Source organism: Mustelus asterias, chromosome 22, assembly GCF_964213995.1.
Source record: "Mustelus asterias chromosome 22, sMusAst1.hap1.1, whole genome shotgun sequence".
NCBI classification, from domain to species: Eukaryota; Metazoa; Chordata; class Chondrichthyes; order Carcharhiniformes; family Triakidae; genus Mustelus; species Mustelus asterias.
The window spans coordinates 55,286,358-55,313,253 of NC_135822.1; the positions used below are offsets into that span (position 1 = coordinate 55,286,358).

Genomic DNA, 26,896 nt, shown 5'->3' on the forward strand with positions numbered 1-26,896 from the left:
TGTGACGCTACTGCGCCTTTAAGAAACGTATTTTAATCATGTTTCCCTGCGCTCTTTTAAGATGGCCTTTTGTGCTTATTGCCCATCTCTCTGAGTCGATGTCCTTTTATTGCCGCTTAAATTGAGCTTTTGCTTATTTTTAATCTGGGCCTAATGCACTCTTCTTGGAGTTTATGACCTTTTTGGAATTGTTGAGGAGGGGGGGGGGGGGGGGGGGGAGAATGATTGACAGGTCAGGTGGGGCAGTTTGTTTCCCTCACCAGAGTTCTGACTTTCAGTTTTGGTTGCTGGCTAGTTAGAAGGTGTTTGGACTCCAGGCCAGATGCAATGTGTTTGTCTCTCTCTTCCTGGTATTTGTAATTCTGTTGGCAAGTTGGAAGCTGTTCTTCTTGCCTTTCTGGACGGCACAGTGGGTTGGCACTGCTGCCTCACAGCGCCAACGACCCGGGTTCGATTCCCAGCTTGGGTCACTGTCTGTGCGGAGTCTGCACATTCTCCCCATGTCTGTGTGGGCTTCCCCAGGTTGCTCCAGTTTCCTCCCACAGTCCGAAAGACGTGCTGGTTAGGTGCTAAGTTCTCCCTCAGTGTAACCCGAACAGGCGCCAGAGTGTGGCGACTAGGGGATTTCTTCACTGCAGTTATGTGAGCGTATTTGTGACACTAATAAAAGAAACTTTAAAAAATGGAGTGAAAATTTGGCTGGTGGTTTGCTAGCCAGAGCCAAGCAGGAGATCTACCTCGAGGTGTGCTGGAAGCTACAGAGCTGGGAATTCAGAGTTTCAATTTTCCATCGAAAGGGCTAACTCACGGCAAGTGTTGCAGTGCTAGAAAATCCAACATCAGGTGAGCATTCTTATTTTCTGTGCGAAACCTGGGATGGGTGTATGTTTGTCAGAGTGTTGTTATGTTGGAACAGTGCATTTAGTTGTTAAGATTTATTCAATATCGTGGTTGTTTCTTCATGTTTGTAATTGGCAAACTTTCTTTCTATACATGTTAACTCTATTTTTAAACAAACTTTATTTGGTAACAGCTCCCGAGTGGATCATTTGAATCATACCTGGAGTGAAACATCTGATGCTTACCTGTGCCAAAATTCAATGTGCAAAACTTATGATCTAGGCTGACTTCCTAAACCATTTTGGAGCTTCTGACCTGGATTATGACATGCGTTTCCAGAAAGAGGACAAACTATTCTGTGAACATTCATACAATCCCTACAGTGCAGAAGGAGGCCATTCAACCCATCGAGCCTGCACTGACGACAATCTTACCCAGCCCCTATCCCCGTAACCCCACGTATTTACCCTGCTAACCCTCCAAATACTAAGTGGCAATTTAGCATGGCCAATCAACCTAACCCGCACATCTTTGGACACTAAGGAGCAATTTAGCATGGCCAACCCACCTAACCTGTACATCTTTGCACACTAAGGGGCAATTTAGCATGGCCAATCCCCCTAACCTGCACACTAAGGGGCAATTTAGCATGGCCAATCCCCCTAACCTGCACATCTTTGGACACTAAGAGACAATTTAGCATGGCCAATCCACCTAACCTGCACATCTTTAGACACTAAGGGACAATTTAGCATGACCAATCAACCTAACCTGCACATCTTTGGACACTAAGGGACAATTTAGCATGGCCAATCCACCTAACCTTCACATCTTTGGACACTGAGGGGCAATTTAGCATGGCCAATCAACCTAACCTGCACATCTTTGGACACTAAGGGACAATTTAGCATCTTTGGACACTAAGGGACAATAAGCCACCCTTATCCTCAAACTGCGACCCCCTAGGTCTGGACTCCCCCCACCATCGGGAACATTCTTTCTGAATCCGCCCTGGCTAACCCTGTTAGAATTTTATAAGTTTCTATGAGATCCCCTCTCGCTCTTCTGAAGTCCAATCACTCAGTGGGCTGCAGAGCACTTTGGGACATCCTGTGGTCGTGGAAGATGTTATAAAAATGCGAGTTGTTCTATCAAACAATTTGCTTTGTTAAATGATTCTCACGGTGGCACAGCGGTTAGCACTGCTGCCTCACAGCGCCAGGGACCCGGGTTCGATTCCCGACTTGGGTCACTGTCTGTGCAGAGTCTGCACGTTCTCCCTGTGTCTGTGTGGGTTTCCTCCGGGTGCTCCGGTTTCCTCCCACAGTCTGAAAGACGTGCTGGTTAGGTGCTAAATTCTCCCTCAGTGTAACCCGAACAGGCGCCGGAGTGTGGCGACTATGGTTTTCACAGTGACTTCATTGCAGCATTAATGTAAGCTGACTTGTGACACTAATAACTAAATAATGGTCGCTGCAGCACTGCCTTGCTAATGTACTTACTCTGATGGGCATATTCAGTGTTGTTATTGCCCCCTGGTGGCAGTGTCAGGGATGGGTAGGGAGATGTTCCTGGTCCCAGTGCCGCGATCATCTCCATCACATTCGGCATGGTCATCTGGCTGGGGCTCATGGTCTTGCACCTCTTGGCCATGGGCCCATCTGGGTCGTCCTTAATGTGGATGTCCGACTTGACTGGCACCGGCCTCCAGCTGCACGTTGGGTCGATTGTAACCTCTTCAAACTCCGTGCTGGGGAGAGTGAGCAGAAATGGTTTTAAATCCAAATGCTTTCAGGATGCTGTGCCCTTACCCTTCTGTGCTTATTGAGACTTCAACAGCATAGAAAGAGGCCCTTTGGCCCATTGTGTCTGTGCTGGCCACCAAGCACCAACTATTCTTATCCCATTCCCCAGCACTTTTGATTTGATTTGATTTATTATTGTCACATGTATTGGGATACAGTGAAAAGTATTGTTTGATTTATTATTGTCACATGTACTGGGATACAGTGAAAAGTATTGTTTGATTTATTATTGTCACATGTACTGGGATACAGTGAAAAGTATTGTTTGATTTATTATTGTCACATGTACTGGGATACAGTGAAAAGTATTGTTTGATTTATTATTGTCACATGTACTGGGATACAGTGAAAAGTATTGTTTGATTTATTATTGTCACATGTACTGGGATACAGTGAAAAGTATTGTTTGATTTATTATTGTCACATGTACTGGGATACAGTGAAAAGTATTGTTTGATTTATTATTGTCACATGTATTGGGATACAGTGAAAAGTATTGTTTCTTGTGCGCTATACAGACAAAGCATACTGTTCATAGATTACATGGGGAGAAGGAAAGGAGAGAGTGCAGAATGTAGTGTTACAGTCACAGCTAGGGTGTAGAGAAAGATCAACTTCATATCAAAGAACAAAGAACAAAGAACAGTACAGCACAGGAAACAGGCCCTTCGGCCCTCCAAGCCTGTGCCGCTCCTTGGTCCAACTAGACCAATCGTTTGTATCCCTCCATTCCCAGGCTGCTCATGTGACTATCCAGGTAAGTCTTAAACGATGTCAGCGTGCCTGCCTCCACCACCCTACTTGGCAGCGCATTCCAGGCCTCCACCACCCTCTGTGTAAAAAACGTCCCTCTGATGTCTGAGTTATACTTCGCCCCTCTCAGCTTGAGCCCGTGACCCCTCGTGATCGTCACCTCCGACCTGGGAAAAAGCTTCCCACTGTTCACCCTATCTATACCCTTCATAATCTTGTATACCTCTATTAGATCTCCCCTCATTCTCCGTCTTTCCAAGGAGAACAACCCCAGTCTACCCAATCTCTCCTCATAGCTAAGACCCTCCATACCAGGCAACATCCTGGTAAACCTTCTCTGCACTCTCTCCAATGCCTCCACGTCCTTCTGGTAGTGCGGCGACCAGAACTGGACGCAGTACTCCAAATGCGGCCTAACCAGCGTTCTATACAGCTGCATCATCAGACTCCAGCTTTTATACTCTATACCCCGTCCTATAAAGGCAAGCATACCATATGCCTTCTTCACCACCTTCTCCACCTGTGTTGCCACCTTCAAGGATTTGTGGACTTGCACACCTAGGTCCCTCTGTGTTTCTATACTCCTGATGACTCTGCCATTTATTGCATAACTCCTCCCTACATTATTTCTTCCAAAATGCATCACTTCGCATTTATCCGGATTAAATTCCATCTGCCACCTCTCCGCCCAATTTTCCAGCCTATCTATATCCTGCTGTATTGCCCGACAATGCTCTTCGCTATCCGTAATTCCAGCCATCTTCGTGTCATCCGCAAACTTGCTGATTACACCAGTTACACCTTCTTCCAAATCATTTATATATATCACAAATAGCAGAGGTCCCAGTACAGAGCCCTGCGGAACACCACTGGTCACAGACCTCCAGCCGGAAAAAGACCCTTCGACCACTACCCTCTGTCTCCTATGGCCAAGCCAGTTCTCCACCCATCGAGCCACTTCTCCTTGTATCCCATGAGCCTTAACCTTCTTAACCAACCTGCCATGTGGGACTTTGTCAAATGCCTTACTGAAATCCATATAGACGACATCCACGGCCCTTCCTTCATCAACCGTTTTTGTCACTTCCTCAAAAAACTCCACCAAATTTGTAAGGCACGACCTCCCTCTTACAAAACCATGCTGTCTGTCACTAATGAGATTGTTCCGTTCTAAATGCACATACATCCTGTCTCTAAGAATCCTCTCCAACAACTTCCCTACCACGGATGTCAAGCTCACCGGCCTATAATTTCCTGGGTTATCCCTGCTACCCTTCTTAAACAACGGGACCACATTCGCTATCCTCCAATCCTCAGGGACCTCACCCGTGTCCAAAGAAGCGACAAAGATTTCCGTCAGATCAAATCAAACACTCCTTTGATTTGATTTATTGTTTCTTGTGCACTATACAGACAAAACATACTGTTCATAGAATCCAAAGGAGAGAAGGAACAGAGGGGGCGCAGATTGGAGTGTTGCAGTTACAGATAGGGGCAGAGAACCATCAGGTTACAGGTGAGTATATTCAAAAAGGAGTTTGACAGGAACTAGGCAGGAAAGTGGAGCTGAGATTTCAGCTGACTCGAGGGTCCGTATGGCCCACTCCTGCTTCTATTTATGTTCCTACAGCTCCAGACCGAGCAAAGTCATGAGATAGTCACTTACTTCTGTATCGCTGCCAGGATGCCCCACATGTACTGGTCTACTTCCAGTCCTTCCAGCAATGCCGTTTTACTATTAAAAGTGAGAAAAAATGAATTAAAGGCTAAAGATAATAAATCCCAGCGCAGCAGCACAGCTCCAGAGTGATTTTCCAACACTGCCTCCCAACACGGAGTTTCTGCAGGATCTGATTGGGTCTGACACATCTCGAAAGAACAACCAAAAAGACTAGGTTGGCACACAGAATCCCTACAGTGCAGAAGGAGGCCATTCAGCCCATCGAGTCTGTAATGACTCTCTGACTGACAGTGCATCTTACCCAGGCCCACTCTATATCCCCGTAACCCCACATATTTACCCCGCTAATCTCCTTAACCTACACATCTTTGGACACTCAAGGGCTAAGGATATTATTAAACTAGAAAGAGTGAAGAAAAGATTTACTGGGATGCTACTGGGACTTGATGCTTTGAGCTATAAGGAGAGGCTGGATAGACTGGCAATTTTTACCTGGGAGCGTAGGAGGCTGAGGGGTGAGGGGCATAGATCAGCTAGATAGTCAACAACGTAGGGGAGTCTAAAACTAGAGAGCATAGATTTACGGTGAGAGGGCAGAGATACAAAAGGGTCCAGAGGGGTAATTTTTTCACACAGAGGGTGGTGAGTGTCTGAAATGAGCTGCCAGAGGCAGTAGTAGCGGCGGGTACAATTTTGTCTTTTGAAAAGCATTTAGACAGTTACATGGGTAAGATGGGTATAGAATAATGTGGGCCAAATGTGGGCAAGCGGGACTAGCTTAGTGGTAAAAACTGGGCGGCATGGACAAGTTTGGCTGAAGGGCCTGTTTCCACGCTGTAAACCTCTAAGGGACAATTTAGCATGGCCAATCCACCTAACCGGCACATCTCTGGACACTAAGGAGCGATTTAGCATGGCCAATCCACCTAACCTGCACATCTTTGGAATGTGGGAGGAAAACGGAGCACCCGGAGGAAACCCACGCAGACACGGGGAGAACATGCAGACTTCACACAGACAGTGACCCGAGGCTGGAATCGAGCCCGGATCCCTAAATCCTTCTGATGCACCTGAACTTTGGGTGTCAGAGTCACCTGGCATTTATTCTTTAGGAGGGCAGAATATGTTTGACATTGGGAGTAGGAACAATACTGGAATCCGTGCTAGGGAAGCACATCTAGAAATTAGATATTGAATAATCCACGTGGATTTCAAAAGGGAAACTCGCGCTGTGTTGATCGTACTGAATTGTTTGAGGAGGTAAGAGAGGGTTGACAATGGTAACGCAGTAGATTTAATATTTTTATATACCATTGGTCAGATTTATAGCTATCTTTGCTTAAGAACATGAGAACATAAGAAATAGGAGCAGGAGTAGGCCATCTAGACCCTCGAGCCTGCCCCGCCATTCAATAAGATCATGGCTGATCTGAAGTGGATCAGTTCCACTTACCCGCCTGATCCCTATAACCACTAATACCCTTACCGATCAGGAATCCATCTATCCGTGATTTAAACATATTCAACGAGGTAGCCTCCACTACTTCAGTGGGCAGAGAATTCCAGAGATTCACCACCCTCTGAGAGAAGAAGTTCCTCCTCAACTCTGTCCTAAACTGACCCCCCTTTATTTTGAGGCTGTGCCCTCTAGTTCTGGCTTCCTTTCTAAGTGAAAGGAATCTCTCCACCTCTACCCTATCCAGCCCCTTCATTACCTTATAGGTCTCTATAAGATCCCCCCTCAGTCTTCTAAATTCCAACGAGTACAAACCCAATCTGCTCAGTCTCTCCTCATAATCAACACCCCTCATCTCTGATATCAACCTGGTGAACCTTCTCTGCACTCCCTCCAAGGCCAATATATCCTTCCGCAAATAAGAGGACCAATACTGCACACAGTATTCCAGCTGCGGCCTCACCAATGCCCTGTACAGATGCAGCAAGACATCTCTGCTTTTATATTCTATCCCCCTTGCGATATAGGCCAACATCCCATTTGCCTTCTTGATCACCTGTTGCGCCTGCAGACTGGGTTTTTGCGTCTCATGCACAAGGACCCCCAGGTCCCTCTGCACAGTAGCATGTTGTAATTTTTTTCCATTTAGATAATAATCCAATTTGCTATTATTTCCTCCAAAGTGAATAACCTCACATTTGTCAACGTTATACTCCATCTGCCAGATCCTCGCCCACTCACTCAGCCTGTCCAAATCTCTCTGCAGACCTTCTACACCCTCCACACGATTCACTTTTCCACTTATCTTTGTGTTGTCTGCAAACTTTGTTACCCTACACTCAGTCCCCTCCTCCAGATCGTCTATATAAATGGTAAATAGTTGAGGCCCCAGTACCGATCCCTGCGGCACGCCACTAGTTACCATCCGCCAACCAGAAAAGCACCCATTTATTCCGACTCTCTGCTTCCTGTCGGATAGCCAATCCCCAATCCACACTAACACCCTACCCCCAACTCCGTGTGACCGCTTGATGATATTATCATTCGGAAGACATGTACATGTTATAATTGGACAACTATACCCTTACATATGCATGATGTAACCTTAATCAATAATTGTGAGTGGATATAGATAAAACTAATATGCAAATGTAAATCTTTGATTGGTAAGTCCGAAAGACATGGTGATTAGGTGCATTGGCCATGCTAAGTTCTCCGACAGTGTATCCGAACAAGCACTGGAGTGTGGCGACTAGAGGATTTTCACACTAACTTCATTGCAGTGTTAATGTAGACCGACTTGTGACCAATAAATAAACTTTAACTATGATATGCTAATTACTTGTAATCGAATTTGAAACTACAATCATAGAATAGAATCAGAGGATCCCCACAGTGCAGAAGGAGGCCATTCGGCCCATCGAGTCTGCACTGACCACAATCCCACCCAGGCCCTATCCCCATAACCCCACATATTTACCCTGCTAATCCCCCTGACACTAAGGAGCAATTTGGCATGGCCAATCGACCCAACCCGCACATCTTTGGGGTGTGAGAGGAAACTGGAGGAGACCCACGGGGAGAACGTGCAGACTCCGCACAGACAGTGACCCGAGGCCGGGAATCGAACCCGGGTCCCTGGCGCTGTGAGGCAGCAGTGCTAACCACTGGGCCACCGTGCATTATTGCTTGTGGTATTTCTGAATTCTGCAAGATTGGATCAGATTCCTGTCGGGCTGCAGTCGCCAATAAATCATCTTAAACCACTCCGCGACTTTGTCCGTTTGCTTGAGGGGAACGATAGTTTTAACTCCGACAACAAGAAAAACATCGAGACAGTATCTGAGAATATTAGGAAGCAAGGAGAAATAATCAAGGGGCTTTCTTAAAAAAAAAGCTTTTGCTTTTTCACAGCTTTGACTCACGACTCTACAAATAAAGGACTCACTTGCACACTGGACATCTCCACGTTCCTCTGTCGCAGTTCAACTGCAGATAGGACTCGAGGTCGAAACACTGGGAAGGACAAATGAAGCAATATTAGTTCATTAATCCTGTAATACAGTTGGGCTGTGAGGGCGAAATTCCCTTTGTCAACCATTTTCGAATAACACCTCAGTACGTATTGGACATTGGGAAATTGCGTTTCACACTAACGGAAACTTCCTTCCCCTTGAACGTCTGAGCAGGAGGAGTTCTGAACCCTTTGTAATTAACCCAGTTGGTTTTCCCCAGTTGAGTGGGGAGCGGCACGGGGGGTCCCAGTGATTAGCACTGCTGCCTCACAGCGCCAGGGACCCGGGTTCGATTCCCGGCCTCGGGACACTGTCTGTGTGGAGTCTGCACATTCTCCCCGTGTCTGCGTGGGTTTCCTCCGGGTGCTCCGGTTTCCTCCCACCGTCTGAAAGACATGCTGGTTAGGTGCTAAATTCTCCCTCAGTGTACCCAAACAGGCGCCGGAGTGTGGCGACTAGGGGATTTTCACAGTAACTTCATTGCAATGTTAATGTAAGCCTACTTGTGACACTAATAAACTTTAAACTTAAACTGTAACTGTGATAATTAAACCCCCCCCCAACATATTCAGCAAGGAGAGAGGTACAGAGAAAGGAAAAAATTCACAGGCAAGGGACATTTTGTGGAACTTGTGGACCTTGTCTGTTGGTCTCCTTCCCGCGTTGATATAGCCTGGGGCGGTAATGCATGGTTATGTGTTTGGGAAATGATCATAATGCAATCTGCGAATGCTGTATCCGAACCAGTAATATTTGCCAAGCAGAAGACAATGAAAGTAAAAGATCAAAACCTATAAATCAGATAACTCAGATGTTAATGGCGGTTTTGCTTGACACAATGTTTAGCACTGCTGCCTCACAGCGCCAGGGACCCGGGTTCGATTCCCGGCTTGGGTCACTGTCTGTGCAGAGTCTGCACGTTCTCCCTGTGTCTGCGTGGGTTTCCTCCGGGTGCTCCGGTTTCCTCCCACAGTCCGAAAGACGTGCGGGTTAGGTGCTAAATTCTCCCTCAGTGTAACCCGAACAGGCACCGGAGTGTGGCGACTAGGGGATTTTCACACTGACTTCATTGCGGCGTTAATGTCAGCCTACCTGTGACACTAAAACATAAACGGAAAATCTAGATTTCAAACAGAATTTTTGGGTATGGGGAGTAAATCCCAGTAGCAGTGCCCACGAAACTCTCAACGTTCATCGTCAAACTCCATCTTTTTTTAATTAATTGGTGGGACATGGGCGTCGCTGGCTGGGCCAGCATTTATTGCCCATCCCTAGTTACCCGAGGGCAGTTGAGAGTCAACCACATTGCTGTGGCTCTGGAGTCACATGTAGGCCAGACCGGGTAAGGACGGCAGATTTCCTTCCCTAAAGGGAACGGATGGGTTTTTCCGACAATCGACAATGGGGCATCAGTAGATTCTTAATTCCAGATATTTTTTAATTGAATTCAAATTCCACCATCTGCCGTGGCGGGATTCGAACCCGGGTCCCCAGAACATTAGCTGTGCTTCTGGATTAATAGTCTAGTGACAATACCATTGGGCCAACACTTCTCCACAACCAGGGACTGTACAACGTTGTCAGTCCTACTGACCTGTATGTGTTTACAATCGTGTCCTCGAGCGGGTAATTGGATTCTCCGGAATGTGATCGGACATTTCAGGGACACTTTAATCGCCGTTTGTTCAACACCGTCTTCGCCGTTCAACCCGGGGTTACCAGACGACACCGCGCTGCTGTTGAAGTTCCGCTTGACTGATTTGTAGAAAAATTAAAGCATTTACAACATTGACTAAGAACAAAACACATCCCGCAGATTGTAGAATCATAGATACCCTACAGTGCAGAAGGAGGCCATTCGGTCCATCGAATCTGCACTGACCACATCCCACCCAGGCCCTATCCCCATAACCCCATGCATGTACCCTAGCTAGTCCCCCTGACACTAAGGGGCAATTTAGCATGGCCAATCCACCTAACCTGCACATCTTTAGAAACTAAGGGGCAATTTAGCATGGCCAATCCACCTAAGCTGCACATCTTTGGATACTAAGGGGCAATTTAGCATGGCCAATCTACCTAACCTGCACATCTTTGGATACTAAGGGGCAATTTAGCATAGCCAATCCACCTAACCCTGCACATCTTTAGACACTAAGGGGCAATTTAGCACGGCCAATCCACCTAACCTGCACATCTTTAGACACTAAGGGGCAATTTAACATGGCCAATCTACCTAACCTGCACATCTTTAGATACTAAGGGGCAATTTAGCATGGCTAATCCACCCAACCTACACATCTTTGGACACTAAGTGGCAATTTAGCATGGCCAATCCACCTAACCTACACATCTTTGGACACTAAGGGGCAATTTAGCATGGCCAATCCACCTAACCTACACATCTTTGGATACTAAGGGGCAATTTAGCATGGCCAATCCACCTAACCTACACATCTTTGGACACTAAGGGGCAATTTAGCATGGCCAATCCACCTAACCTACACATCTTTGGATACTAAGGGGCAATTTAGCATGGCCAATCCACCTAACCTACACATCTTTAGACTGTGGGAAGAAACCGGAGCACCCGGAGGAAACCCACGCAGACACAGGGAGAACATGCAAACTCTACACAGACCGTGACCCGAGGCCGGAATTGAACCCAGGTCCCTGGCGCTGTGAGGCAGCAGTGCTAACCACTGTGCCACCGTGTACAAAATGCTAAATTGTCCCTTCGTGTCCAAAGATATGTAGGTTAGGTGGATTGGCCATGCTAAATGTATGGGGTTACGGAGATAGGGCCTGGGTAAGTCACTCTGTCAGAGAGTCGGTGCAGACTCAATGGGCCGAGTGGCCTCTCCTGCACTGTGGGGATTGTAATATTCTATGAATAGAATGTCGATCTGTTAGCACAGAAGGACGTTAAAACAGGTTTCAATTGAATGAGTTTCTGGGGTGAGATGGGATTGAACATAGAACAGTACAGCACAGGAGCAGGCCCTTCGGCCCACCATGTTGTGCCGAACATGACGCCAAATTAAACTAATCCCTTCTGCCTGCCCATGCTCCATAATCCCTCTATTCCTCGCATATTCATGTACTTATCTAAAAGCCCCTTAAAGTTAGAGAATGGGGCTGCAGTTAAAAAGAAAATCGACCTGGTGGCCAAGTACTCACTTTTTGTTATACAGTGTTCTGCAGGAAGGAGTCTCTTCTTCAGTAGACCCTGCAGTACTGAACGGACTGAAGGTCTGTGCACCAACTGCAGCACAAACAGATGCGACTGCAAGGGAAAAAACAACAGAACGTCATAAGAACATAAGCACCAGGAGCAGGAGTAGGCCATCTGGCCCCTCGAGCCTGCTCTGCCATTCAATAAGATCATGGCTGATCTTTTCATGGACTCAGCTCCACTTACCCGCCCGCTCACCATAACCCTTAATTCCTTTACTGTTCAAAAATCTACCTATTCTTGCCTTAAAAACATTCAATGAGGTAGCCTCAACTGGGCAGGGGATTCCACAGATTCACAACCCTTTGTGTGAAGAAGTTCCTCCTCAACTCAGTCCTAAATCTGCTTCCCCTTATTTTGAGGCCATGCCCCCCCAGTTCTAGTTTCACCCGCCAGTGGAAACAACTTCCCTGCTTCTATCTTATCTATTCCCTTCATCATCTTATATAAGATCCACCCCCCTCTCCCCTCATTCTTCTGAATTCCAATGAGTATAGCCCCAGTCTACTTTGTCTCTCCTCATAAGCCAACCCTCTCAACTCCGGAATCAACCTAGTGAATCTCCTCTGCACCTCCTCCAGTGCCAGTATATCCTTTCTCAAGTAAGGAGACCAAAACTGTACACAGTTTTGTCATTCAAGTCAAAGGCAGAAAAAGAAACCCACAAGATTCACAATCTATATTAATGACTTGGATACAGGGATAGGAGGCTCTATAGCCAAATTTGCAGATGACACAAAAATAGGCGTGACAGTAAGTTGCAATGAGGAAATAAGAACCGTACAAATGGATATAGATCGGTTAGGAGAGTGGGCCGAAAGGTGGCAGATGGAGTTTAACGTAGATAAGTGTGAGGTCATGCATTTTGGTCGGAAAAATGGGAAGGTGACTTATTATCTAAATGGGGAGAGACTTCGGGGTGCTCCGGTGCAGAGGGATCAGGGTGTCCTCATTCATGAGTCACAGAAAACTAGCATGCAGGTACAGCAGTTAATAAAGAAAGTGAATGGAATGTTGGCATTTATAGCTAAAGGAATATAAAGGTGAGGAAGTCTTGTTGCAACTGTACAAGGCATTGGTGAGGCCGCACCTGGAGTATTGTGCACAGTTTTGGTCCCCTTATTTGAGGAAAGGTGTCGTGGCATTGGAGGCAGTTCAGAGGAAGTTCACTGGATTGATTCCAGAGATGAGGGGTTTGTCGTGTGAAGAGAGATTGAACAGTTTAGGCCGATACTCTCTGGAATTTAGAAGAATGAGGGGAGATCAAATTGAGGTTCACAAGATGATAAAAGGTGTGGATAAAGTAGACGTGGAGCGGATGCTTCCTCTTGTGGGGCATTCTGGGACGAGAGGTCTGTGGTGAACCATCGTTGGTTCACCACTGGGGTTGTTATTGTGTTACTGTTGGGCTAGGGTGTTGTTGTTATGGGGGTTGTACTATGTTGTTGGGATAGGGTGTTTACCTGTCCTAAGTGTTATCATGGCACACTCCAGTGGGGTCCCGCCTCCGGTGGCAGGGTATAAGACCCCCTGCTCCGGCAGGACCCCTTCAGTCTGAACGGGTGAATTTGTGTTAGTAGTTTCATTGTTAATGTATTAAAGCCTTCAGTTCTAAAGCCTTGTTTCCGGGTGCTCATTGAGGTGCATCAATTTAATACATTAACTGAGAATATGGAACAGATCCTAAAACCGGATCGTCTGACACTGGACCCACGTGCGGTCGGTGCAGCTAACACGTTCGAACATTGGTGGAAGTGCTTCGAGGACTACCTGGCAGCCTCGGTAGCTATCACTACAGACAGTGATAGACTCCAGGTCCTCCACGCAAGGGTAAGCGACACGATTTACCTAGCCATTCGTGCAGCTTCCACTTACCAGGGTGCCGTCGAGCTCCTAAAGAATAGGTACATTACGCCACCCAACGAGATTCACGCTCGTTATCTCCTCGCTACACGACGTCGGCAGTCGGGCGAGACCATAGAAGACTACGCCAATGAACTCCTGCAGCTTGCCAGGGGTTGTGACTGTAAGGATGTCTCCGCCGAGCAGTACATGCAAGACCTCGCCCGAGACGCGTTCGTAGCAGGGGTAGGGTCCTCGTACATCAGACTTAAATTATTAGAAAAGGGGAAACTCAACTTGACCCAGGCAATGGGGATGGCCGTGAGGTTGGAGGCGGCGTCGAAGAGCTTGGCGCTGTACCCCGAGGACCACGTGCAGTCAACGTGGTTGGAGCAAGCTCTGCTCCCTCCTCGCCCCGCGAACCCGCGCTCCCAGATCGATTCGACGACGGCGGCAGCTCCAGGTGGCCAGCGATGCTATTTTTGCGGTGGGGCCAAGCATCCACGGCAACAGTGTCCGGCAAGAACGGCAATCTGCAGCCAGTGCGGTAAAAAAGGCCACTACGGCAAAGTCTGCAGGTCCAAACCTAAAAACGGCAGTGCAGCTTGTAACCCTCCAGAACGGAGACCATCTCTTTCGGCGCTGCAGTACCCACGAGGTCCGACCACGTGCGATCTCAGGACGGCGCCATCGTGGCAGACAGAGGAGGAGGAAAACCACCAGGAGTCGCTGCGCTTGGAGCCCTCGGCCACATGCGATTCATGGGGGCGGCCATCATGGTCCACGACGACTAGGAGCGACCAGCAGAGGTCCTCAGCATCCACATCGGCAGCATGCAGCAGCGACCAGCAGGGGTCCTCAGCATCCACATCGGCAGCATGCAGTGACGCCCAGGGGCCAACGGTGGCGTCGATCTCTCTGGATCAGACCAGGCATTACAGACTGGAACATTCCATGATGGAGGTAAAGGTTAGTGGCAGAACTGTGAATTGTCTGTTTGACAGTGGGAGCACCGAAAGTTTCATACACCCTGAAACTGCTAAAAGGTGTGGACTCCGGGTTCTCCCTGCCAAACAGACAATTTCCATGGCATCACAGTCCCGGTCTGTACCGATCCAAGGACGATGTATGGTAACTCTTGAGGTACAGGGCACAGTTTACGAGCAATACAGGCTCCTTGTGCTACCTCACCTTTGCGCGCCAATTCTCCTTGGACTAAACTTTATGGTCCACATGAAGAGTGTGATCCTACAGTACGGTGGGCCACTCCCTTCACTGGCAGTAGGGAACCAGCCGCAGCCTCCAAATTGCCCAAAGCGCCCCGCGTGCAATCTATCCACCCTGAAGATCACGACACCATCCCTTTTTAAAAATCTGGTACCTGGCTGCAAGCCCATCGCTACTAAAAGTAGGCGTTACAGCGCTGAGGACCGGATCTTTATTAGATCTGAGGTTCAGCGGCTCCTCAAGGAAGGGATCATACAGGCCAGTGCTAGTCCGTGGAGAGCGCAGGTCGTGGTAGTCAAAAGCGGGAACAAACCTCGGATGGTCATCGACTATAGTCAGACCATTAATAGATACACGCAGCTGGATGCGTATCCTCTCCCACGCATTTCTGATATGGTCAATCAGATTGCGCAGTACCGAGTGTTTTCTACCATAGACCTTAAGTCCGCCTACCATCAACTCCCCATCCGCCCAGAGGACCGACAATATACGGCTTTTGAGGCGGATGGTCGTCTATACCAATTCCTCAGGGTTCCATTTGGTGTCACCAATGGGGTCTCGGTCTTCCAGCGTGCTATGGACCGAATGGTGGACCAGAACGGGTTGCGGGCTACCTTCCCGTACCTGGATAACGTCACCATCTGCGGCCATGACCAGCAGGACCACGACACGAATCTCCAACACTTTCTACGCACTGCATCTCGCCTGAATCTGACCTATAACAGGGAGAAGTGCGTATTCCGTACGCATAGGTTAGCCATCCTCGGATACGTGGTGGAAAACGGGGTCATTGGCCCTGATCCAGACCGTATGCGCCCACTCACTGAACTTCCCTTGCCCGCTAGCACGAAAGCACTGAGGAGATGCCTTGGGTTCTTTTCGTATTATGCACAGTGGGTCCCCAACTACGCGGACAAAGCTCGTCCGCTCATTAAGTCCACGACCTTCCCACTTACGCCGGAGGCCCAATTGGCCTTCAAGGTTTTGAAAAGCGACATCTCGAAAGCCACGATGCACGCGGTGGATGAATCCATCCCTTTCCAGGTGGAGAGTGATGCATCGGACTTCGCCCTAGCCGCCACACTAAACCAGGCAGGCAGGCCCGTCGCGTTTTTTTCCCGCACCCTTCAAGGCCCAGAGATTCGGCACTCAGCGGTGGAAAAGGAGGCTCAGGCCATTGTGGAGGCAGTCAGACACTGGCGCCATTACCTGGCAGGTAAGCGGTTCACCCTGATCACGGATCAACGATCCGTGGCGTTTATGTTCAGTAACACGCAGAGGGGCAAGATCAAGAACGATAAGATCTTGCGGTGGAGAATTGAGCTCTCCACCTATAATTACGATATTATGTATCGTCCAGGGAAGCTCAATGAGCCCTCGGATGCCCTCTCGCGCGGAACATGCGCCATCATGCAGGAGGACCGCTTGAAGGCTCTCCACAATGATCTGTGTCATCCTGGAGTCACCAGACTCTACCACTTCATAAAAGCCCGCAACCTACCCTACTCGGTGGAGGAGGTCAGGTCAGTTACTAGAAGTTGTCGGATTTGCGCAGAATGCAAACCACACTTTTATCGACCAGACCGGGCACATTTGGTCAAGGCCACTCGCCCTTTTGAGAGGCTGAGTGTAGATTTTAAGGGCCCCCTTCCCTCAACGGATCGGAATGTCTATTTTCTTAACATAATAGACGAATTTTCCCGGTTTCCGTTTGTTTTCCCCTGTGCGGACACGTCGACTGCCACCGTCATCAAGGCATTCAGTGAGCTTTTTACCCTGTTCGGGTACCCCTGCTATATTCATAGCGACAGGGGCTCGTCATTCATGAGCAACGACTTGAGGCAATTCCTGCTCTCATTCGGAATTGCCTCTAGTAGAACCACGAGCTACAACCCTAGGGGTAACGGACAGGTGGAAAGGGAGAATGCTACAGTCTGGAAGGCTGTCCTACTGGCACTGAAATCCAAGGGCCTTCCAGTCTCCCGGTGGCAGGAGGTCCTTCCAACTGCGCTCCATTCTATCCGCTCCCTCCTGTGTACGGCAACCAATGCTACTCCCCACGAGAGGATGTTCTCATTCCCTCGGAAGTCGTCCTCGGGGACCTCATTGCCAGCCTGGTTGACGTACCCAGGACCCGTCCTTCTGCGGCGCCATGTGAGGGCTCGCAAGTCCGACCCCTTGGTCGAACCGGTCCAACTCCTCCACGCCAACCCTCAGTATGCCTATGTGGCATATCCTGACGGGCGAGAGGACACTGTCTCCATTAGAGACCTGGCGCCCGCAGGGGACGTAGCAACTCCTGTCGCTCCTATTCCCCCAGTCACAGATCCACTACTCCTCATTACTTCCCCAGACGTGGCGCGGTCAGCACCGGGACCAGTGCATAACACTTTTACTCCCATGTACAGCTTGCCTGAGACTCGGAGATCGGCGCCACCATCATCACCACCACCACCACCACCAAACGTTCCAGGATCCCCTACACCATCGCCTCATCAGGGCCGGCCGGCCCGGGAGTCTTTGAGGGGACAGCCAGATGTTGCTTTGAGAGAGCCACCGCAAGCACCTGCTCCGGTTTCGCAACCGGTGTTGAGAAGATCGCAGCGTCGGTGTGGTCCTCCAGACCGTCTGGACTTGTGAATCCTGTTATTTTTCTTTGTCATTGTCTGTTTTCATCCACCCCGCCACCTTTGGTTCCTAAAGGAGGGGTGAATGTGGTGAACCATCGTTGGTTCACCACTGGGGTTGTTATTGTGTTACTGTTGGGCTAGGGTGTTGTTGTTATGGGGGTTGTACTATGTTGTTGGGATAGGGTGTTTACCTGTCCTAAGTGTTATCATGGCACACTCCAGTGGGGTCCCGCCTCCGGTGGCAGGGTATAAGACCCCCTGCTCCGGCAGGACCCCTTCAGTCTGAACGGGTGAATTTGTGTTAGTAGTTTCATTGTTAATGTATTAAAGCCTTCAGTTCTAAAGCCTTGTTTCCGGGTGCTCATTGAGGTGCATCAAGGTCATAGTCTCAGGATAAGGAGCAGCAAATTTAAAACAGAGTTGAGGAGAAACTACTTCTCCCAAAGGGTTGTGAATCTGTGGAATTTGCTCCCCCAAAGTGCTGGGACAGTGAGTACATTTAAGGAGGAGTTAGACAGATTTTTAATTGGTAATGGGTTGAAGGGTTATGGGGAGAAGGCAGGAAAATGGGCATAAGGAGCATATCAGCCATGATCGAATGAATGGTGGAGCGAACTCGATGGGCTGAATGGCCTAATTCTGCTCCGATATCTTACAAGCTTAAGAGCTCGTAATAACAAGGATACATGAGAGATCAGGAAGGCTGGACGTTGTGGGTGGAGGGATGAATAATTAAGGGCAAGGATTGTCAGTTTAAACCCGCAGTGAGAGCCAATGAAGGGATGACGGCGAGAGGTGAAATAGAGTAACATGGGAGAGGAGTTATACTCACACAGCAGCAGGCCGTCACTGTAATCTGAATGGTGTTCCGCCCTGGCTGACACACGTGCTTCAGGTAGAGGGGCTTGTGGGAGGTCTTATTGTCCCCGCGTTCGATGGTCAGGGGAGTCGCGTTCACGCTAACCTGCACAGAGGCTGGCCAGTTTGTGTTCATCTGCCTGTCCTCGTGGTGATAACATTTGAACTGCAGTTCCAGATCTGGCCTGAAGGGTATAGATGGCGCAGCGTGTATTAAATCAGGTCCCTTTTACCTTGCGGTTTTTATTTTAAATCAGACAATTCTGCCCCTACTTTCCCTTTATAAAAAAAAATCTATTAAGTTGTTAGTACAGCTCTGTTTCAGATATTCTGCATCCTTTTTAAATCGACCAAAGGTCCGTTTCCCCACTACCGTCAAACACTACCATGTCAGGTACGTAAAGGCAAGTCTTACCTCCGCAGTGTGCGTCTAGAACAGTGCTCTCTCATACCATTGTGGGCGGCACGGTGGCACAGTGGGTTAGCACTGCTGCCTCACAGCGCCAGGGACCCGCGTTCGATTCCCAGCCTCGGGTCACTGTCTGTGTGGAGTTTGCACATTCTCCCCGTGTCCGCATGGGTTTCCTCCGGGTGCTCCAGTTTCCTCCGAAAGATGTGCAGGTTAGGGGGTTTGGCCGTGCTAAATTGCCCCTTAGTGTCCCAGGATGTGTAGGTTCCAGGGATTATCGGGGTAAATATGTGGGGTTATGGGGATTGGGCCTGGGTGGGATTGTGGTCGGTGCAGACTCGATGGGCAGAATGGCCTCCTTCTGCACTGTAGGGATTCTATACATCAATGTAAGCACCTTTTTTTAAATATTTCACATCCGCTGGCCTTCTGAGGGAGGGACTGAATAATTTAACCTTGAACCGGTTGTCAATTTATGGCCATTGTCCATTGGGAATTTGTTTTAAACTTATTTCACTTCGAGTCCTTCCAGATCACCAACAACCTGTCCTGGTCCCCCCCCCATGCCGATGCTATAGTTAAGAAAGCCCATCGAATCCTCCATTTTCTCAGGAGGTTAAGAAAATTTGGCATGTCAGCTACAACTCTCACCAATTTTTACAGATGCAACATAGAAAGCATTCTTTCTGGTTGTATCACAGCTTGGTATGGCTCCAGCTCTGCCCAAGACCACAAGGAACTACAAAAGGGTCGTGAACAAAGCCCAGTCCATTTGGCAAACCAGCCTCCCATCCATGGACTCCGTCTACACTTCCCGCTGCCTCGGCAAAGCAGCCAGCATAATCAATGACCCCACGCACCCCGGACATTCTCTCTTCCATCTTCTTCCGTCGAAATAACATACAAAAGTCTGAGAACCGATTCAAGAACAGCTTCTTCCCTGCTGCCATCAGAATGGACCAACTTATATTAAGTTGATCTTTCTCTACACCCTAGCTATGACTGTAACACTACATTCTACACCCTCTCCTTTCCTTCTCCTCAATGTACTCTGAACGATATGTTTTATCTGTATAGCACGCAAGAAACAATACTTTTCACTGTATACTAATAAATCAAATATTAAGCTGATCTTTCTCTCCACCCTAGCTATGACTGTAACACTACATGGGCAGCACGGTAGCACAGTGGTTAGCACTGCTGCTTCACAGCGCCAGGGACCCGGGTTCGATTCCTGGCTCGGGTCACTGTCTGTGTGGAGTTTGCACATTCTCCTCGTGTCTGCGTGGGTTTCCTCCGGGTGCTCCGGTTTCCTCCCACAGTCCAAAGATGTGCGGGTTAGGTTGATTGGCCATGCTAAAAATTGCCCTTAGTGTCCTGAGATGCGTAGGTTAGAGGGATTAGTGGGTAAAATCTGTAGGGATATGGGGGTAGGGCCTGGGTGGGATTGTGGTCGGTGCAGACTCGATGGGCCGAATGGCCTCTTTATGTACTGTAGGGTTTCTATGATTTCTGATTCTGCACCCACTCCCTTCCTTCTCCCCTATGTACTCTATGAACGGTATGCTTTGTCTATATAATGCGCAAAAAACAATACTTTTCACTATCCCAATACATGTGACAATAATAAATCAAATCAAATATAACACCTTCCGCCGTCACGTGGATTCCCGTCACTTTGACACGCGTGTGTTTTGCTGTCTAACTCACCTCCACATTAGCGTCTGGTGCACTGAGTGGCGGAGGTGAAAGACATGGTTGCTGACGGCCAGGTTGTGCTCCAAGCGGAACGGTTCCAGTACCACACCGTCACGCACGGGGAACGTCAGCCGCAGCTCGTCCACCGGGTTCGCTGCAATCAGGAAAAGACCTCGCATCAGATTCTGCTCCCACCTTCAGAAACAGGAGCGGGTGGTGGTGGTGGGAGTGGATGAGGGGGGGGTGGGGCCATTCGGTAACATCACGCCTGACCCAATTTATGCCCTCTCCAACTTCCTCGCTGTTCCCCTGAAACCTTCACCCACTTGTCCATCAAGGGCGGCCCGGCGGCCCAGTGGTTAGCACTGCTACCTCACAGCGCCAGGGACCTGGGGTTCGATTCCCAGTTGGGTCACTGTCTGTGCAGAGTCTGCACGTTCTCCCCCGTGTCTGTGGTGGTTTCCTCCGGGTGCTCCGGTTTCCTCCCACAGTCCGAAAGATGTGCGGGTTAGGTGCATTGGCCGTGCTAAATTGTCCCTTAGTGGCCTGTGATGCGAAGGTTAGAGGGATTAGTGAGGTAAATATGTGGGGTTACGGGGACAAGGCCTGGGTGGGATTGTTGTCGGTACAGACTCGATGGGCCGAATGGCCTCCTTCTGCACTGGAGGGATTCTATGATTCTATGAAATTCAAACTCAGTCTCGAAGAAGTTCAATGACCTACCACCTCTGGGGAATAGAATCCAATGGACTAACCACCTTCTGAGAGAAACATAGACACATAAGAACTAGGAGCAGGAGTAGGCCATCTGGTCCCTCGAGCCTGCTCCGCCATTCAATAAGATCATGGCTGATCTTTTCGTGGACTCAGCTCCACTTACCCGCCCGCTCACCACAACCCTTAATTCCTTTACTGTTCAAAAATCTATCTATCCTTGCCTTAAAAACATTCAATGAGGGAGCCTCAACTGCTTCACTGGGCAGGGAATTCCACAGATTCACAACCCTTTGGGTGAAGAAGTGGATTGGCCATGCTAAATTGCCCCTTAGTGTCAGGGGTACTAGCAGTGTAAATACGTGAGGTTACAGAGATAGGGCCTGGGTGGGGCTGTGGTTGGTGCAGGCTTGATGGGCCGAATGGCCTCCTTCTGCTCTGTAGGGATTCTATGATAAGTTCCGCCTCAACTCAGTCCTAAATCTGCTCCCCTTTATTTTGAGGCCATGCCCCCTAGTTCTAGTTTCATGGCTGATCATCAAATTCAATATGCTAGTCCCCCCCAACTTCACCTCCAAATCCCTTGACCTCTTTAGCCCCAAGAGCTACATGTAATTTCTTCTTGAAATCACACACTGTTTAGACCTCAACTACATTCTGTGGGGAAATTCACAAAACTTTTCAAGTTTATTTATTAATCACAAAGTGTCCAAAGATGTGCAGGTTAAGTGGAATTGCCATGCTAAATTGCCCCTTAGTGTCCAAAGATGTGCAGGTTAGGTGGAATTGCCATGCTAAATTGCCCCTTAGTGTCCAAAGATGTGCAGGTTAGGTGGATTGGCCATGCTAAATTGCCCCTTAGTGTCCAAAGATGTGCAGGTTAGGGGGATTGGCCATGCTAAATTGCCCCTTAGTGTCCAAAGATGTGCAGGTTAGGTGGATTGGCTATGCTAAATTGCCCCTTAGTGTCCAAAGATGTGTAGGTTAGGTGGAATTGCCATGCTAAATTGCCCCTTAGTGTCCAAAGATGTGTAGGTTAGGTGGAATTGCCATGCTAAATTGCCCCTTAGTGTCCAAAGATGTGTAGGTTAGGTGGATTGGCCATACTAAATTGCCTTTTAGTGTCCAAAGATGTGCAGATTGGGTGGATTGGCCATGCTAAATTGCCCCTTAGTGTCCAAAGATGTGTAGGTTAGGTGGATTGGCCATACTAAATTGCCCCTTAGTGTCCAAAGATGTGCAGATTGGGTGGATTGGCCATTCTAAATTGCCCCTTAGTGTCCAAAGATGCGCAGATTAGGGGGATTGGCCATGCTAAATTGCCCCTTAGTGTCCAAAGATGTGCGGGTTAGGTGGATTGGCCATGCTAAATTGACCCTAGTGTCAGGGGATTAGCGAAGTAAATATGTGGGGTTGTGGGGATAGAGCCTGGGTGGGATTGTGGTCGGTGCAGACTCGATGGGCCGAATGGCCTCCTTCTGCACTGTAGGGATTCTTTGATTCCGATTTCCCGGCCCACTCCTTCTCACTCCCCTCACAATCATTCTGCAGTCTCGCTATACTCTTCGAGTCTAGCCGTGCGCGATTACGTGACAGAGTTTCGACATTACCTGTAGGGGGTGGAGGAAGACTATTCAGGTTGGGCTTTATGTCCGGTAGATAGGGCGACTTGACGTCCTGCCCTGGTGACATGTACGGAGGAATATTGCTCCCCGGGGTCATCGGTGGTGTCGGATTTCCCGATATGGGGGAGTTGGGGTAACCAGGCATGGACCTCGCAGGCTGAAACACAAATTGTGGGGATTATTTCCTCGTTCAAATCCGTGACCCAGGTAAACATTCATCCATACACATACACCCTCAACCCTCCCTCAGACCTCAGCTAGAAGCCAACCAAACCACAATGGTGGAAGTTCCCCTGACGTGTCTCTGAATGCAGAATGGAGTCGACAGTCAGGTTTAGCCCCTTGTAATCAGACAATTGAGGTGGGCTTGTTAGAATATGAACTCCCTGATTAAGGGTCTTGTCTTTTGTTTCGGGCGGTTCCCCTCCTTTTAGGGAGCTGTCCTTTTTGAACTGTCTCTAAGTAAAGTTGATTTTGTTTATTTGGTTAAACACAAAAAGATATCTCTGATTAAGGGCCAAATTGATGGGCCAATCAGGGAGCCTCTTGCTTTGTACTTAACCAGGCGCGCCAGTTCCTCTGGCACCCCTAGTGTAGACTGCGAACTGAAAACAGTCTATATGCTGTTGTCAGACTTGTAAATAAAGGGATTTTGGTGAAGTAACTTCTATCTCCGAGGACTTAATACAGCCCTCAACATTGCATCCTTTTTAATTTAATTCATGGGACGTGGGCGTCGCTGGCTGGGCCCAGCATTTATTGCCCATCCCTAGTTGCCAGAGGGCAGTTGAGAGTCAACCACATTGCTGTGGTTCTGGAGTCACATGTAGGCCAGACCGGTTCAGGACATCCAGTTAAGGATGTCCCTAAAAGACATTAGTGAACCAGATGGGTTTTTCCGACAATCGACAATGGTTTCATGGTCATCAGTAGATTCTTAATTCCAGATTTTTAAAAAATTGAATTCAGATTCCACCATCTGCCGTGGCGGGATTCGAACCCGGGTCCCCAGAACATTAGCTGAGTTTCTGGATTAATAGTCTAGCGATAATACCACTAGGCCATTTGGCTAAGTCCCTGGTCACCGATTTCTGGGATCCATCCTGTGGTAAGATGCTGTGATTGAGGATCAGTGACTGGACTATACAACAACAACTTGTATTTTCTAATGCACCCAACAAAGCATCCCAGGGTTCTCCATGGTTACATTATAAAACAAAGCATAACCAAGCCACATGAGGAGATATTAGGATGGATGATCAAAAGCTTGGTCAAAGAGGTAGGAGCATCTTCAAGAAGGAGAGAGACTGAGGTGGAGAGGGTTAGGGAGGGAATTCCAGAGCTTGGGGCCCCCGGATAGCTGAAGTCATGGCCGCCAATGGCGGTACGATTAAAATCAGTGATGCTCGAGAGGCCGGAATGTAGATGAGCGCAGAGATCTTGAAGGGTTGTGCGGGCTGGAGGTGATATGTGCGCAGTGGTTAGCACTGCTGCCTCATAGCGCCAGGGACCCCGGTTCGATTCCCGGCTTGGTTACTCGGTGCAGAGTCTGCACGGGTTTCCTCCCACAGTCTGAAGATATGCATGTCAGGTGGATTGGCTGTGCTAAATTGCCCCTTAGTGTCCATAGATGTGCAGGTTAGGGTGGATTGGCCATGCTAAATTGCCCCTTAGTGTCCATAGATGCGCAGGTTAGGTGGATTGGCCATGCTAAATTACCCCTTAGTGTCCATAGATGTGCGGGTTCGGTGGATTGGCCATGCTAAATTGACCCTAGGGGGATGAGGAGGGTAAATGTGTGGGGTTACGGGGATAGGGTGACATGGGAAAAGAAGGTGAAGAATTTAACAAGTGAGACGTTGTTTGACCAGGAGTCGGAGGGGACTGTCAGGTAGTGGTGGGTGTCCTCAGCATAGAGGTGAAAACAAGCGCTGTGTCTTTGGGTGATGTTGCTATGTATGCAGAGGCCAAATAAGAATAGATCCAGAGGTAACGGAGCGGAAGTCGGAGAGGCCATTGATGGTGATGCATTAACTATGATTCGATAGATAAATAAGAGTCGATGGATAAGGAACCATATGTCCTATGGGGCGGCACGGTAGCACAGTGGTTAGCACTGCTGCTTCACAGCTCCAGGGACCTGGGTTCGATTCCTGGCTTGGGTCACTGTCTGTGTGGAGTTTGCACATTCTCCTCGTGTCTGCGTGGGTTTCCTCCGGGTGCTCCGGTTTCCTCCCACAGTCCAAAGATGTGCGGGTAAGGTTGATTGGCCATGCTAAAATTGCCCCTTAGTGTCCTGAGATGTGTAGGTTAGAGGGATTAGTGGGTAAAATATGTAGGGGTAGGGCCTGGGTGGGATTGTGGTCGGTGCAGACTCGATGGGCCGAATGGCCTCTTTCTGTACTGTAGGGTTTCTATGATTTCTATGATTCCTTGGAGGGTAGTTGAGAGTCAACCACATTGCTGTGGCTCTGGAGTCACATGTAGGCCAGACCGGGTAAGGACGGCAGACTTCCTTCCCTAAAGGACATTAGGTGAACCAGATGGGTTTTCCCCGACAATTGACAATCATAGAAATCATAGAATGACAATGGTTTCACGGTCATCAGTAGATTCTTAGTTTTTTAAAAGTTTATTTATTAGCATCACGAGTAGGCTTACATTAACACAGCGATGAAGTTACTGTGAAAATCCCCTAGTCCGGTGCCTGTTCGGGTACACTGAGTGAGAATTTAGCATCTAACCAGCACATCTTTTGGACTGTGGGAGGAAACCCACGCAGACATGGGGGATTAGGAGGGTAAATGTGTGGGGTTACGGGGATAGGGTGACATGGGAAAAGAAGGTGGAGAATTTTAAAAGTGAGACGTTGTTTGACCAGGAGTCAAACACAGACAGTGACCCGAGCCGGGAATCGAACCCGCGTCCCTTTTTTATTGAATTCAAATTCCACCAGGGAGGTGATAGCCGAGTGGTATTATCGCTCGACTATTAATCCAGAAACTCAGCTAATGTTCTGAGGATCCAGGTTCGAATCCCGTCACGGCAGATGGTGGAATTTGAATTCGACAAAAAAAAATCTGGAATTGCGAATCTACTGATGACCATGAAACCCATTGTCGATTGTCGGAAAAATCCATCTGGTTCACTAATGTCTTTTAGGGAAGGAAATCTGCCGTCCTTACCCGGTCTGGCCTACATGTGACTCCAGAGCCGCAGCAATGTGGTTGACTCTCAACTACCCTCAGGCAACTAGGGATGGGCAATAAATGCTGGCCCAGCCAGCGACGCCCATGTCCCATGAATGAATTTTTAAAAACCCGATCTGCTATGGAGGGATTCGAACCTGGGTCCCCAGATCCATCAGTCCCACTCAGCTGGTTGACAGTGTTGGAGTGCTCGAACCACGTCAAAGGCTACAGACAGATCGGGATGGACAAATGATTTGATAGGTTGTGTGGGGGAGATAAACGCAGTCAGAGTAGCTAAGTCGCTCTTACAGAGAGCCAGCAAAGAGCAGATGGGCCGAATGGCCTTCTTTGGCACCTGACCATTCTCTGAGTCGGTTAACCCATTGAGCATGCAAACCTCCAAATTCTGCGGGAACTACATGAAGGGGTGGCTCCTTGAAGGATTGCATGGCAGGCACGAAGCTTGCTACTGTTGCAGTCAGAGGTGGAATGCCAAATCCGTACGTACCCCATTAATATTGGCCTGAGTGTAGTTACTGTAGTTGACCCCTGCAAAGCTGTTAGTCTGGCCATTGTACTGCTCTGACGGCTGTGGAAGACAAAAAGGCACAAGAGATGCTTCCGTAAGCCGCTCTAAACATCACAGGACAATTCATCATCCGCACAGTTCTCTCAGTCAACAGTACACGGGGTTGCTGCCTGATTTTGTCCATCCTACCGAGCCAGTTCCTTGCCCAAATTGCTGCTCCCCACACACAAGCACGGCCACCAGAGGCCTGAGTTGGACTCGGTGGGCAGATATTTTTACAGATGCACCATAGAAAGCATTCTTTCTGGTTGTATCACAGCTTGGTATGGCTCCTGCTCTGTCCAAGACCGCAAGAAACTACAAACAGTCGTGAATGAAGCCCAATCCA

General features: G+C 48.6%; 1 protein-coding gene across 9 annotated transcripts in view; it reads right to left on the minus strand.

Annotated features, from left to right (window-relative positions):
- The window catches only part of LOC144510033 (zinc finger MIZ domain-containing protein 1-like), a 255,124-nt gene that overhangs the window by 43,137 nt on the left and 185,091 nt on the right, over nt 1–26,896 (minus strand). For 7 of the 9 annotated variants that reach the window (XM_078239237.1, XM_078239230.1, XM_078239228.1 and 4 more), the window contains 9 exons: nt 26,488–26,568; nt 22,774–22,945; nt 20,462–20,603; nt 18,317–18,527; nt 11,731–11,836; nt 10,145–10,305; nt 8,484–8,551; nt 5,065–5,133; nt 2,343–2,590 (listed from right to left, as the gene is read on the minus strand). In XM_078239237.1, the coding sequence (XP_078095363.1) occupies nt 2,343–2,590; nt 5,065–5,133; nt 8,484–8,551; nt 10,145–10,305; nt 11,731–11,836; nt 18,317–18,527; nt 20,462–20,603; nt 22,774–22,945; nt 26,488–26,568 (1,258 nt within the window). The remainder of the gene's footprint in view (nt 1–2,342; nt 2,591–5,064; nt 5,134–8,483; nt 8,552–10,144; nt 10,306–11,730; nt 11,837–18,316; nt 18,528–20,461; nt 20,604–22,773; nt 22,946–26,487; nt 26,569–26,896) is intronic. The other 2 variants (XM_078239231.1, XM_078239229.1) reach the window with 1 other exon arrangement.